The 16,066-nt window shown below is 38.5% G+C and overlaps 1 protein-coding gene across 11 annotated transcripts in view; it reads right to left on the reverse strand.

Annotated features, from left to right (window-relative positions):
* The window catches only part of TRPM3 (transient receptor potential cation channel subfamily M member 3), a 526,465-nt gene that overhangs the window by 117,225 nt on the left and 393,174 nt on the right, over nucleotides 1–16,066 (reverse strand). For all 11 annotated transcript variants that reach the window (XM_007182257.2, XM_028166547.2, XM_028166549.2 and 8 more), the window contains one exon: nucleotides 11,638–11,710. In XM_007182257.2, the coding sequence (XP_007182319.1) occupies nucleotides 11,638–11,710 (73 nt within the window). The remainder of the gene's footprint in view (nucleotides 1–11,637; nucleotides 11,711–16,066) is intronic.

The following is a 16,066-nucleotide window of genomic DNA, read 5'->3' on the forward strand; positions in this document are numbered from 1 at the left end:
CATGCAACTAAGCAACTAAGCCCGTGTGCCACAACTACTGAGCCTGCACTCTAGAGCCCGCGAGCCACAACTACTGAAGCCCACGTGCCTAGAGCCCGTGTTCTGCAACAAAGAAAGCCACCGCAATAAGAAGCCCACACACCGCAACAAAGAGTAGACACCGCTCGCCGCAACTAGAGAAAGCCCACGCACAGCAACAAAGATCCAAAGTAGCCAAAAGTAAATAAATAAATTTATTAAAAAAAAAATTTTAGTCATTAAGCAAAGTCAAGGACCTTTAGTTCCTCCTCAAGGGCTATGAATAATATTCTGAGCCATGTCCTATGAGCTGTTTTGTAGATACTAAAACCCCCACCAGGTGGAAGAAGTGAACTACATGATGACCAGGATGTAGCATGACATAAGCTGCCACAATTCGGAGAATTGGCCTCAAAGAAATGGGAACAAACTGACCGGGAACTGAAGACTAACTGTACTGAAAACAATCAAGATGACACTGATCAGACCACCACACAACCAACTTCAAGATGACTGGCAGAGCTGACTGTGCTGTTTCTGCATGTGGCCCCCTCCCTCCGCCCATAAAAGCTCTTGCCCACTGATTGTCAGTTGCAAGGAGTTGGCCTTTGGGCACGACTCCACCCTCCCCCACAGTTGCTGGCCTCTGAAATAAAGCAAACTTTCCTTTCCACCAGCCTTGCCTCTTTATCGGCTTCAGAGGGATGAGCAGCCTGACCCCACTTTTGGTAACAAGATTGTAAAAGTGAATACTTACAGAACAGTGACTTAGGTGATATTTTTGTAAAAGGATTCTCTTTTGCAAAAGGACTTATTCTCTCCTTAATCAGGAATTTACAAGTGTGTCTAAAGTATGATACAGTTCAAAAGATACAATTTACAAATACATTTTAAGGAAGGTACTGGGCTTCCCTGGTGATGCAGTGGTTGAGAATCTGCCTGCCAATTCAGGGGACACGGGTTCGAGCCCTGGTCTGGGAAGATCCCACATGCCACAGAGCAACTGGGCCCGTGAGCCACAAGTACTGAGCCTGCGCCTCTGAAGCCTGTGCTCCACAACAAGAGAGGCCGCGATAATGAGGCCCGCGCACCGCGATGAAGAGTGGCCCCCACTTGCTGCAACTGGAGAAAGCCCTCGCACAGAAACGAAGACCCAACACAGCCATAAATAAATAAAATAAATAAATAAATAAATTAATTAAAAAAAAAAAAGGAAGGTACTGATTGGATAAAATGATGCACACTTGTACAGGCAAAAGAAACCCTGTTTGGACATTCTTTATCCTGTTTATTTGGAGGCTCTGATTTTCAGTCTTAATAAGACTTTTTTAAAAAGTATCTTCTTCTTACAGACTCACAGACTTGGGAGAGCAAACTTGTGGTTGCCACAGGGGAAGGGCGGGGGGACGGATGGACTGGGAGTTTGGCATTGACATGTACACACTGCTATATTTAAAATAGGTAGCCAATGGGGACCTACTGTATAGCACAGGGAACGCTGCTCAATGTTCTGTGACAACCTAAATGGGAAAATAATTTGAAAAAGAAAACAAACAAACAAGTATCTTCTTCTTGATTTTAAATTCCTCTGAAAAAATAATCGGCATACTATTTATTTTGGATTTCTCTAGGCTGTTTATTCAATATAATAGGCTTAGTATTCTGAACTGCAGAGGTGCATTTCAAATGCTGCCTCTATAATAAAATTTCCCCTGGACACGCAGTCTCTTTCATTTGCACTTTTTTACCATTTTGTTTACATTTTACACTGGGGTCTGTACTCTACCATATTTTAAGACTTTGAAGACTTTGCAGCACTTAAGATAATGCCTTATAGTAGGTGCCCCAGCGATTAGGTTGTTTATCCCTGATATTACCTGGGGGGCTTGGAAACGTTACTTATCCTCCCAAGACCGAGTTTCTTCACGTAAAACAAAGTCAACAAGATCTCCCTCAAGGGATTGAGGATTAAATAGAATAACAGATGAAAAAATTGTTTTGTTAAATTAAAGCACTGTGCAAATATTTTGAGTGTCTTACACGTTCCCGACAATAAATTTACCAGGTTAAAAATACTATTTTAATAATTTTATCAGGTTAATAATGCCATTGCCATGTAGACACTCCTAGATGGAGAACAATTACCACACAGAATACCAACTGTATAGTGAAACAGTAATTCTCAGTAATTACTGAGAACAGTAATTCTCAGAAATAAGTACTGAGGTCCCTAAATTATCAAGGGCTTATATATATGTCAGAGTTGCCAATGGGTGTTAAGAGTGGTTTTACAAAAAAAGGATCTTCCAGTCTCCTCACTGGAGGATGAAGACCCCAGCCACCAGCATGCTGGGAACCAAGTGGAGGGCGAAGGGCTGGGGTCTCAGCATCTGATATCTATTAATTTATTTAGCACCCCCATTATCAGTTCTATAGCCTAGCCCTCACCTTGCACCTGGTGTCTCCTGGTGCAGAGAATATGCTTTACCCTCTTCAGAGAATAAATCTTTGATTTTTGATTGGAGAGGGTTTTGGAGTGTAGGGGAGTCTAGGGGAGTGGATATGGCATTCTGGCTACTTCTTTAAAAAGACTCCATGTACCCCACCTTTCTGGGCCTTTTGAACATTTTGAAGTGTAAGTCAGCTTGGTATCAGCTTAGTATTCAGTTTTCTTTGGTATGTTATTTTCCATTCTTACATTGGCTTTTCATCTTCCAGGTCTAGAAATGGCTTACACCACTTCTGATCACATCCCTTTGGTCGAAGCACAGTCACATGGTCCCAACCTCTCTGGAAGGAAGGCTAGGATATTTAATCTTCAGTGTGCAAGAAGAGAAATCAGTGTGGTGAACACAAAATATTGTTTCTGCTCCAACACAAAATATTGTTTCTGCTCCAACAACAAAAATATTTTAATAAATAACCATTTACTCTTCTTTTAGAGGGATTCAGTGGGACTAATAATAGTAGATCCATGTATTCAGTGGACCATATTTAACTAGGAATCTGTATTTTTTTTTTTATACATCAAGGAAAGTTTAGCCACCATTTATTGTTCAGAACATGTAAAAAATGGGGGTAGTCCTTAATATCTGATCCTGGCCATAGAGGCTCAGGATGCAGACCAAGTGTTCTGGACTCAAATAACTTGAGTTCATGTCCAGACTCCATCAATTTCTAGCTGTGTGACCTTTCCAAGGCAGCCTGCTGTGCCTCAGTTTCCTCAAGTGTAAAATGGCTAATACTGATAGTACCTGCCCCATTGGAGTAGTGTGAGAATTAAATTAGTTAATGCTTGTACTATAGTAAATGCCATATTAGTTGCTATTGTTACATGTTTTACTATTGTTATCACTATTACTTTTGTTATTAATGTAAACTATTCATTTTGGAATCATGCTCTTACCAATCTGCATGGTTATGTAATTCAGAATATTCAATAATTGATTTAACTGATGACTGATTCATTGCTCTCAGGCAAGTCAAGGAAGAAAAGGTACAATTCTACAGCACTGCTGGGCAGTCGGCAGTGATGATGTCTTCACAAGCTGAGAGCTGCTCAGGAGCTTTGGGTTCGCAATTAGCTTAATGTGCACATGGCATTGTTCCCGTGCCAATCCTGAGGCATGAGGGAGCTGCAGAGTGAAAGGTGTTTACCTTTTGTGTAACAAGAGGCCAAGGATGACCACATCTGCCACCAGCACTGGCTGCATGATGCAGGGAAGGAGTAACAGACCCGGACATCTGCAGACCTGGATTCTAGCTCCCCTTTGTCTGAACATCAGCAGAGGCCTCTCCCTACCCTAGACCTTTACGGTTCTATCCAGCTGTGTAGTTCTACAATGAGACAATCTTATGGACATGGTCATAATCTTGAAAATCTGCTAGAAATGGCCCATCCACGGCTGCAGACCTGGGGGCTGATGTTCACAGTTCTTGCAAGCATTTGAGCCTCCTACACATTGTAACTTTTACTGCTGGTGATTATGGCCCTGGAGCAAAGAACATCATACTCTCATCTTCTGATTAGAGACATAAGTCCAAGCCCCACTCTCTCACTTACTACCTACATCAAAGGAGCTGAAGAATCACTCTCTCCTATGCGTTGGCACCAGAACTCTGCTTAGGAAGGAGGCTGTCTTTGTTTGTAAAAATACCCTGCAAAGCTGCTTAGGGTAGATGAGCCCTTCAGGGCCAGGGCCAAAATGTCAGAGAACAGGGATGAAATGCTCTGTTTGAAGGACTTTGTTTTACTCTTAGAGGGGAGCATGAAGAAGAGAACAGTGGCAGAAGAGGGGGAGAAGACTGTGAGACAGTGTGACATTGGGGAAGTCAAGGGTGAAGGATCCATGGGAAGTCCCTGTGTGAAATAGCCAAAGGACGTCAACATTGGAGATGCCTGCTGTGCAATTAGAAGCTATGTGCATTATTGAGAAGTAAACTTCTCTTCCATCCCTACCTACTTTTTTAGAAAAGTCTACTATGTCTGTTAAAAGCTTTGTGTAAGTGAATTTTGTTTTTTGTTTTGAAATTGTGGCAAGGCTGAGTTTTACATTTTGCGTTCTGTGATGAGAAACAGAAATATCACACGTGGAATCAGGAACCTGAAGGCAGGGGTGACCAAGAGAACTTACATCTTTCAGGAATTTGCAGAAATCCTGGGGAGGATGTGGAATTTGCATTACTGTGGATCACTGAGTTGAAAGGCTGGAGTCCACCTCAATGAACTCTCAAGGGGTAAGGAGGCCCAGTTTATGTCTAGGTTGTTTATATGACTTTAGCCAGTGACTGATGGGCTTGGGACTAAACTTCACTTCTTTCAATCAGTGGACATTTACTGAATGCTTAGCGTATGTCAAGCATTTTTCCTGGTATTGGGATATGAAGGCAAAGAAGACATAATACTTTTCTTCTGGAAGCTTCCTAATTGGAAGGTGGGTGTTGTAATCAGGATGATCACTCTTCCCAGTTTACCTGGACATTCTTGGTTCATTCTACTTGTTCTGTCATAATTATCTATACCTCCCACTTTCATGCCCCAGAAGGCCCAGTTTGGAGATAAATAAACTGGCAACCATTCCACAGAGTTGTTATAAAGATTAGATGATAAAATTTACGTGAAAATGCTTTGTGAATTGTAAAACATTACACAAATAGAAAGATTAAGAGATTTAAGTTCTCTTATTGCATTCTCCTATTAGAGACAAACAGAAGTGTCCAAAATTGCTCTCTACCATGGTCTCTATTATTGCTCTGAGATCTACTTGGATATGCAAGAAAATAAACTTGCCAGAAAATTAACTTCATTTTAAGGCAGCTTAGCATGTGCTCAACCATTTTCAAGATTAAATTTCTTTTTGTGGTCTGTTCTGTTTCTTTACATGTATGCTCAAGGGTTTTGTTGTTGTTTTTTCAAATTTATGTGTCCTTTCAAAATTAACATTTTATGATGCTGTTGGATTTTGGACATGGGGGACATCCTAATCCCCTAGGAATTTTTAAAGCCTGTCTTAGAAGGGGAAGGGTATCAACGCACTAAGTGCTCAGTATTTACCATGAAGAAGGCAGAGTGCCTGCCCTCAGAGAGCTTCCAGTGTAACCATCTCATGCAACCCTTTTAAACCAACCCACATGAGGAAGGTACAATTTCCCTTTTCACAGTTAAGGGAACTGAGGCATACAGAGGTTAAATAACTTGGTCAATTCTACAGCCAGCAAAGAACTAGGAGATATATACATACATACATACATACATACATATATATATATATATATATATATATATATATATATATATATATATACACACACATATATATATGTATGTATATATGTCATCTTATCCCAAAGCCTGTTGATCATTTATTCACGCATCCAACAAATATAACATATTGAATACTGACGGTGTGCCAGGCACTGTGTATATCATCATGAGTAAAATGGATGTGGTCCCTGTCCTCATTTCTAGTTTGGCATCATCATCATGATCTGTCCAACCATCATTTATTAAACAGAACTTTCCAGGTACTGTTAAGTGCTTTACTTGCATTATTAATTACAATTGTTACAATGACTGTAAGTGAGGTATGATAATTATCTCAATTTTACAGATTGGGAAACCAAGCCTCAATGAAGTAAAGCAATTTGTTCAATCAGGGAGTAGCGATGCTTTGAGTATGGCTGTAATTCTTAACATTATAAGGCCCTTTACTAGTGGTCTCACTGTGGTAAGTACTATTCTGAGGGGTTGGGGTGGTAGTGGAGGATGGGGTGGATGGTGTCTAGTGGGGAAAGCCTGGGACGATTTGGTCTTCCCAGAATCATTTTTTCCTAAGGGACAGACTTTGGTCTTGGGGAAAAAGTGTTAAGAATGTAATCTCCTTTAAAATTTTTGGCAGAAATAATCAAGTACAGACAATTAAAATTGAAAAGGGTAATAATGATTATAGTAATATATAACAATATATAGTAAATAATATTCATAAATTGCATATTTAGGTCTACCTAAAGTGAACTGTATGAGAATGCCTTGGGAGAATGTCTGGACCCTGATTAGTATTCATTTGACCTAGTTCCCATTTTTGTCTGCTGAGTGAAGAATTTATTCCACTAAGGTGCATGAGGTGCCAGCATGTGAGGTAAATCTGACACTCTTTGACCCTCAGTACTTCTTTTAATACAACTGCAGAGACGTGTATATGTTTTAGTTGCTTTTGGTCTTCTCAGCACTCTTTCCTCCTCTACTTTCTGGCTACAGAACCTCTTTTATGTGTTGTTGGGAATCTATAACTCTGAGACTCAGGTGAAGCTGATCCCATCTTGTATTTCATGCTTATAGGGATTCTCCCATCTTCTTGGCCACGGTGATGAATTCAGGGATGGGCACTGAACCAAGGCAAGCAAATCCAAATGCTCCCTGGGACTTCTCATTGTAAGTACGAGGAAAGATGGCTCTTTTGAATTGGGGTTTGCTCAGTGGATTGGATGTGAGCTTGGCACTGCTGATTGCTGTTTTGCATAACAAGCGTACAGACTAACGTCTAAGAAATGGAGTATAGACCCTGATGACACCATTTGAGTCCTGCATGCTACTCTGCCTGAACTCATTTTACCCTTAGACTTCCTGGCTGTGTGAACCATTTTATTTCTTTTTGTTTGAGCTAGGTTGAACTGTGTTTCTGCCACATGTAACTAAAAAAATTCCTGGTTAAGTCAATATTTCACCAGAGGTCTAATCTTTAAAAATAAAACAAGTGTCAGACTATACTTTTTCTTCCATTACATTAGGTTAAATTGTGGGCATTCTAGTTTCATCATTAAGATATTGTGTGTGCAGCTAAGATCATCTGGCAGCTGAGGGCCCTGGTAAGTGTTCTGATAGTTTTAAGGAAGTAGATGTCCTGATCTGTTATCACTCGGATACCCCTGGAGTCAAAGGGGCAAATGCCTGAAATCTCTGTGGCAGTGTAGAGCCAAGAAATCCTGGATGCCCCAAAGACTCATACATGTATGTAAAGAAAACAATAGAAGTGAGGAGACCTGAGTTTAAGCCTTGGCTCTACCACTGATTTGCCTAATGATCTTGAATGTCTTTTAGACTCTTTGGCCTCAATTTCCAAGTTTGTAAAATGCAAGGGAGTAGCAAGGTGAAAGAGGGTATTGTGGCTTCAGGGTGGCTTTGGGATGAAGTAATAATAAGAGGCCAGTAGCAGACATAGGTCTGGGGGGCCCATGCTAAGGTTCTAATGCTCACGGCCAATCTGCTCCGTGACATCTAAGTTAAAGATTTGGCTAAAGAGGTAAAATGAACCATCAGGAAACAAGTGCATTTGGGGGAGCCTGATTTACAGTCAAAGGACACAAGGAAGATTAAAAGTGGTCTCATACAGAGAAGGGCTTAATAATACTTTTGTTAAGAATCTACACTGTAAAAAATACTGGGTGAATTTTATCTCTACCTGAAATATTTCACTGTTCTCCCACAGTTTACCCCTATGCCCTTTTAAACCTAAAATAAATATGCCACACATTTCGACTCTGGAGATATCTTTTGGACAAAATTTCATCTGTTTCCATTGCATAATATTTAATAACTTTGCACTGCATATAAACGATGAAAGTGTCAACATGAATGTCTCTTTTTTTTGGCCTTAATAAAGCTATCTAAACAGTTCTGGGTTAAAAAAAAAACAATATTAAAAAGAAAGCAATCATGCATGTGTTATATTAAGCTGCCTACACACAGAAAAAAGGGTGGGAAAGATGGAACACATAATTAGAAATAATTTTTTAATTTTCAAAGCAGAGCCACAGTAAATTCCCATAAAACCTATTCATTAATCATCCAAGTGTAAGCAAAGACAGCTTCTCAGTAAACATTCTAGGGTGTTAGTTACTTATGAAATGTATCTGGTGCAGAGAATTATTGGACAGAAACTACTTTAGAATGTATGTCAAAATTTTTGTTTTATCAAGGATTAATTAAGCCATTTAAAAATGAATTATTTAGCAAGACTAATTGTGTATTGATATCAGTACTAGTTTGTGACAATAATTCTGCATTTTCTGGTTAATAGAGTTGGAGGGGCATGCATTCAGAAGTAGTTTAAAAACATTAGATTTTACCCACTTTTATTTCAAATTTAGGGTTTTTTTTAAAGATATAGTTTTAAAGGAAAATGACTCTGAAAACAGTGATTTTCATTGTTTTGTATGATCTAATCTAATCAACAGCATTCTTACTATAAATTTTTTCTAAAGTTAGAACATATTGACTTTCTTTTGGCATTTGAATTTTTATTGTAAACTTTCTTCTTTATAGTTTGAACAAATTAACAAATACATATCTTAAAAAGAGTTTTTCTTCCTCTGCTTAAGAATAGGTAAGTAATTAATTAGTTTATTAATTACTGATAGCATTAATTATGTCTGAAGAAGTGAACTGTATACAATAAAATGGTAATTATCTCTGAAATGATTGTATAAGTCCATAGGACATTTGATTTCCTACAAATTGTTTTCTGTTAGTTCTGTATTCATTACATGTCTTAGATTCCCCAGTGGTATTTTTAATCGTTTCTTACATCAGTAGTGATCAGCTATTATCCATGCCTATGTGATTTATATAGATTCTTTATATTAAATACTGCCTACGCATGTTATAGTACTTTGATTATATAAGTACTTGACTTGTACAGTTAATCCCATAAGAGGCTTTTTCCTTTTTTTGTCACTTTGACATGAAAGAAGTGTGGAGTTTTCTTGGCTACAGTATGTCTCCTCCTCAGATACATAATATATGATAGCATAAATTTCTTATTTTTCCCTTAACATTTAAAAAACCCAACAAACTAAAGTCCATACTTTATTAAGATTTTCCTAGTTTTAACCTAATGCCCCTTTTTTCTGCTCAAGAATATTATCCAGGAAACCACATTACATTTAGATGTCATGTCTCCTTAGGCTCCTCAGGGCTATGACAATTTCTGAGACTACCCTTGTTTTTGATGATTTTGACATTTTTGAGGAGGAATATATTATTTCTGCACTCTCTTTTAAAATACCTTCCAGAAAAAGAAATAAGCAATAAAAGTTATTCTCTCTTTATGCCACAGGTGAACTTCTTTACCAATGAAGATTAAACCCAAAGAAAAAGAATTCCTCATTTACGGAGGATAGCTATAATCACATATTACACTTCAGTGCATGTACAGAAGTGAAAGAGTATACACCCACACGATTTAACCTCCAAGGTGTATGAGAAAAGACGAAAAAAATTGGAATAATTTTATGCACAGAAAGGGTCAAGGGACCACTTACAATAACTTCATCTACTATGAGTAGATGTTTTCTGGCTTCATTGAGCCTGGAGCAAGAGGTTTATACTGCTGCATGAGGGATGCAGATAGGATAAGGTGACCGACAGAGCAGGTTGATAAGCACTGGATAGTTTATTAAGGCAAGTCTGGGGCCCTTTCCAGTGGAAATCTCTGGTTGCTATGATTAGGCCCTGAAGATGCTTTGTGGCTCAACCCATGCATGGTTCCTTAATTCTTCTGCATGTATATATTCTTTAGTTCGTTAGAATGAAATGCTTTAGTTCATTAGAATGAAATGCTCAACTTGGGACACACGATACACTTCATCGGATTGTGAACTTCCGAAATGTGATCAGGATCTTGAATGAATGTGCACATGTACCTCTGGGAACGAATGGAGAGGACAGACAGTTTCTAGTATCAAAGGGGTCACACGTGGTACAGTGAAGAACTAGACATACTTTGGATCTAAGTCCAGGCTTATTAATTAGCATAGTAACCTTGAGCAAGTTACTTAATCTCTTGTAGCTCCACTTACTCTTTCTGTAAAATGGGGATTAAAAATAGCTCTAATGTGATGTAGTTGTTGGAGTAATTAATGTTTACAGTATTTGTAAAAAGCTTAGCACTTAGCATAGTGGCTGCCACATGATGGGTACTCAAGAAACTATTAATAGTGGAATAAGGGTAGGTAGAATGGAACTTAGATTACAATGGCTGCTATTCTGAGTTTAAAATTTGGGATGCTGAGTCTACCACTGAATCATTGAGTAATCCATTCATTCCTTCATTTATTCAACAAAAATTGATTAAATGCTACTGTTTGTGCTAAGAAAGCAGTAATGGACAAGACACATTCTCTGCCCTCGCAGGGCTTATAGTCTAATGGAGACTTACAAACAGGCAGTAATCAGCCATGTGATAAATGCTGCAGCAGGCATAAACTGTGGGGCTTAGCGGGAATGTAGGAGATAGCTCTAACCCAGAACCACAGTCAACAAGGTTTGCGGTTTTGTTTTTTCTTATTGTTCCTGTTTTCACTTCAGTGCTAAACAGAGGCAATTTCCTTTTGTTTATTTTAATAGTGAAAATTATTAGTTAAATGTAATATACCTATTAAGGGACATTAAGGGCAGAATCTGATCTGCAGAGCCTGGAGGAAAATGGTCTTCTCCTGGATATGGTTCCAAGGATAAGGACCTCTTTATGATATTAGGACTAGAAAACAGGACAAATGCCCACCTTATAAAGGAAAATCATACAACCCAGGGCATTTCTATTCTTATCTGAACTTCTAGGAAGCTTAAATTTAATGCTCAATTATAACAAATATAGTAGCCCAATTTTTTTGTTTTATTTCTTTCTCCCTTCTTCTCAATGGTTTTGATTTTCATTTTTAATGTATTATAATATCTCCATATCTATCTATCTATCTATCTATCATCTATGCCATATCAAATGGTTTTTGAAAGTAGGCAGGGTAATAATTATTAACTAACCTTAGTAACTTAGTTTCTTACATATTACATTAGCCTTTTAATTAATATATTTTTATGATTCAATGGACACGGATGAATTGCAGTACATTTAAATTTCATGAAATTGAGTCACACTGTAAGAGGTCTATTATAGGGGAATTTAATAGCATTAAGAATGTCTTACAACAGAGACCCTTATGTTATCAGTAATTAGATGTGTCATGGTATCATTTGGAATTATATCCAACTCTTAGGAGACATAAGGTTACTGTGTTAATGCATTTAAATTATTTTTGCACTCTCTGGACGTAGAAAATCTTTACCTTTAAGCAAAGCTGTCAGGATGGCTAAATCAATGTCCTGGTGTCCTTCTGATCCCATCCGAAACACCGTAATCTGAAATTTGAGACAAGGTGACCATTAGCAATGCATTTTTTCTCTCAAGAGAAATTAAATCAATGAGACCATATTTGAACACAGACTATCTTAATATCTATAAGGTAGATTCTTAACCACAGGGAAAGCATGCATAGCAAGAATTCAATTAGAGTGGTCTGCAACTCATTAAGAGGAAGATGCCTCAGTAGCCTCCAAACAGAAACCAACTTAGATAATTCATTGATTATGGTTACAATCTCTGAAACCAGAGACCAAAGAAAATGTCCCCTTCTACCATTTTAGTTTTAGAATTAAAACTTGCCAGATTTGCAAAAATGTGTAAGCCATAATTTAAACTATGAGTTGAGAAACTGTTTAAAAATAGCTAGTTAGTACGCCCTTCAGTGAGTGGCCCCACTATGTATGCATGTGTGCCTGTGTGTGTTTTTGTGTATATGCATGTGTGCAATATAGCCATCACTACACTCTCTCCTCAGCAATAGTTATTCAAGGGTTTCAATATTGTGATGCCTCTAGATCCTTCAGTCCTCTCAATAACCTTAAACCTTCTTGAGAATGACTTAGCAGTATCCAGGTTGTAAGAATGAAAAAGCAGACAATAAAATAACATTTTTTCCTCTTAATTCTGGGAAGAAAAGTATTCTCTGGGGATGAATGATGGGGAGGAGAGTACAGATGTAGCAGTGAAGGGTTAATACATGTTGGATTAATATGAAGTCCCCACATCATGCTTAACGATAATGAAGATTTTTTTTTCCCAGTCAGATGGAAGCTACTTAAGGAAGCCAAAAGGTTATTTGAATATATACATTGGTTGAATTACTACTGTACTCAACTGCTTCAGACTTCAAGTTTATCTGTAAAATGGGAAAATAATAGGGCTTCCCTGTTTCTAACCACATAGGAAGTAAACTTTGTAGGATTTGCTCATGTATAATTCTAAGTTTTGCCACCATGATGAAGAGAACAGGCACCTAGAATCACAGACTGTTAAACTGTCAGTTGCCTTAGAAATCCTCTAGTCCACTATCCAGAGACAGAGTAACTTGCTTATGGTCAGCATCAAGTTAGAAGAACAGCTGTGACTGGAATCAAGAACAGAGATGAGAGGCAGTTCTTCTCTGTTCTGAACTCAGAAGTGCCTTAATTGGGAAGAAAACTTCAGGTCCACTGGAGAAAGAACCAAGGGGCAGAAGTGGAATTTTGGCTAAATCTTCAACTTTTTAAGCCAGGGCTGGCTAGGGTTTGAAAGGTATTACCGTGTGCTGAGCTGGTAGCAAGCTGCGGACTACCAGGATAACATCTCTCATTGTTTTAGAAAAATTCAGAAATTAGGCATCAAACGGAATTCCTTAAACATCTGACCTACTTGTTCTGCAGATGCCTAAATTTCACTGCCTAATTAGAGATCCCATTTCAGATGCAAATTCTTCCAAGGTAGCAAATAGATAAATTTACCCTGAAATATAAGATTATCAGGTTTTCTTACGAACAGCTTTGAGGAGGGGAAAGGAAGGTTTACAGTGTGGAGCTGCTAAAGGATTTCAGGGTGGGGGTGGTGGAGATGCGGATATGTGTGCTGTTGTTTGTCCAGGAGCCTGAAATAGCATTGTACTCTGGGGCTTCACAGATTTTCTGGAAAACTGGTGTGGAGGGGATGGCTGTCCACCTGTCTGTGGCACCCCATCCCCATGGTGTGCTTAGACTGAAGGACCTAAGGATCCTAGAAAGAGGGAGAGGAAGCACCAAAGGGAGGCTGGAGGATCCAAAGATGAAATTTATTTCATAATTTTCCCTTGAGTTGACCTGAGATATTATGTCTCCACTACTCTAAACTTTTAAATTTGAAATTAAAATTTAAAAAATATCAATTACTCAATTTATATGTCTTTCTCAGAAAAAAAGAAAAGTCAAACAAGAAAAGCAGAGTCGTCTTCTCCTACCACCCCTGGTGTTGGCAAAGATGCAGAGGATTTTTGCATCTATGTTCATCAGTGATATCGGCCTATAGTTTTCTTTTTTTGTGACATCTTTGTCTGGTTTTGGTATCAGGGTGATGGTGGCCTCGTAGAATGAGTTTGGGAGTGTTCCTCCCTCTGCTATATTTTGGAAGAGTTAGAGAAGGATAGGTGTTAGCTCTTCTCTAAATGTTTGATAGAATTTGCCTGTGAAGCCATCTGGCCCTGGGCTTTTTTGTTTGTTGGAAGATTTTTAATCACAGTTTCAATTTCAGTGCTTGTGATTGGTCTCTTTATATTTTCTATTTCTTCCTGGTTCAGTCTCGGAAGGTTGTGCTTTTCTAAGAATGTGTCCATTTCTTCCATTTTATTGGCATATAGCTGCTTGTAGTAATCTCTCATGATCCTTTGTACTTCTGCAGTGTCAATTGTTACTTCTCCTTTTTCATTTCTAATTCTATTGATTTGAGTCTTCTCCCTTTTTTTCTTGATGAGTCTGGCTAATGGTTTATCAATTTTGTTTATCTTCTCAAAGAACCAGCTTTTAGTTTTATTGATCTTTGCTACTGTTTCCATTGGTGAAAGTGGGGTGTTAAAGTCCCCTACTATGATTGTGTTGCTGTCGATTTCCCCTTTTATGGCTGTTAGCATTTGCCTTATGTACTGAGGTGCTCCTATGTTGGGTGCATAAATATTTACAATTTTATATATTCTTCTTGGATTGATCCCTTGATCATTATGTAGTGTCCTTCTTTGTCTCTTGTAATAGTCTTTATTTTAAAGTCTCTTTTGTCTGATATAAGAATTGCTACTCCAGCTTTCTTCTGATCTCCATTTGCATGGAATATCTTTCTCCATCCCCTCACTTTCAGTCTGTATGTGTCCCTAGGTCTGAAGTGGGTCTCTTGTAGACAGCATATACACGGGTCTTGTTTTTGTATCCACTCAGCCAGTCTATGTCTTTTGGCTGGAGCATTTAATCCATTTACATTTAAGGTAATTTTCGATATGTATGTTCCTATTACAATTTTCTTAATTGTTTTGGGTTTGTTATTGTAGGTCTTTTCCTTCTCTTGTGTTTCCTGCCTAGAGAAGTTCCTTTAGCATTTGCTGTAAAGCTGGTTTGGTGGTGCTGAACTCTCTTAGCTTTTGCTTATCTGTTAAGGTTTTAATTTCTCCATCGAATCTGAATGAGATCCTTGCTGGGTAGACTAATCTTGGTTGTAGGTTTTTCCCTTTCATCACTTTAAGTATGTCCTGCCACTCCCTTCTGGCTTGCAGAGTTTCTGCTGAAAGATCAGCTGTTAACCTTATGGGGATTCCTTTGTATGTTATTTATTGTTTTTCCCTTGCTGCTTTTAATATTTTTTCCTTGTATTTAATTTTTGGTAGTTTGATTAATGTGTCTTGGCATGTTTCTCCTTGGATTTATCCTGTATGGGACGCTCTGTGCTTCCTGGACTTGATTAACGATTTCCTTTCCCATATTAGGGAAGTTTTTAACTATAATCTCTTCAAATATTTTCTCAGTCCCTTTCTTTTTCTCTTCTTCTTCTGGGACCCCTATAATTCGAATGTTGGTGCGTTTAATGTTGTCCCCTAGGTCTCTGAGACTGTCCTCAGTTCTTTTCATTCTTTTTTCTTTATTGTGCTCTATAGTAGTTATTTCCACTATTTTATCTTCCAGGTAACTTATCTGTTCTTCTGCCTCAGTTATTCTGCTACTGATTCCTTCTAGAGAATTTTTAATTTCATTTATTGTGTTGTTCATTATTGTCTGTTTGCTCTTTAGTTCTTCTAGGTCCTTGTTAAACATTTCTTGTATTTTCTCCATTCTATTTCCAAGATTTTGGATCATCTTTCCTATCATTACTCTGAATTCTTTTTCAGGTAGACTGCCTATTTCCTCTTCATTTGTTTGGTCTGGTGGGTTTTTACCTTGCTCCTTCATCTGCTGTGTGTTTCTCTGTCTTCTCATTTTGCTTAACTTACTGTGTTTGGCGTTTCCTTTTTGCAGGCTGCAGGTTCGTAGTTCCCCTTACTTTTGGTGTCTGCCCCCAGTGGCTAAAGTTGGTTCAGTGGGTTGTGTAGGCTTCCTGGTGGAGGGGACTAGTGCCTGTGTTCTGGTGGATGAGGCTGGATCTTGTCTTTCTGGTGGGCAGGTCTGTGTCTGGTGGTGTGTTCTGGGGTGTCTGTTACCTTATGATTTTAGGCAGCCTCTCTGCTAATGGGTGGGGTTGTGTTCCTGTCTTGCTAGTTGTTTGGCATAGGGTGTCCAGCACTGTAGCTTGCTGGTCATTGAGTGGAGCTGGGTCTTAGCGTTGAGATGGAGATCTCTGGGAGAGCTTTCGCTGTTTGATATTATGTGGAGCTGGGAGGTCTCTGGTGGACCAAT

Source organism: Balaenoptera acutorostrata, chromosome 6 (genome assembly GCF_949987535.1).
Source record: "Balaenoptera acutorostrata chromosome 6, mBalAcu1.1, whole genome shotgun sequence".
NCBI classification, from domain to species: Eukaryota; Metazoa; Chordata; class Mammalia; order Artiodactyla; family Balaenopteridae; genus Balaenoptera; species Balaenoptera acutorostrata.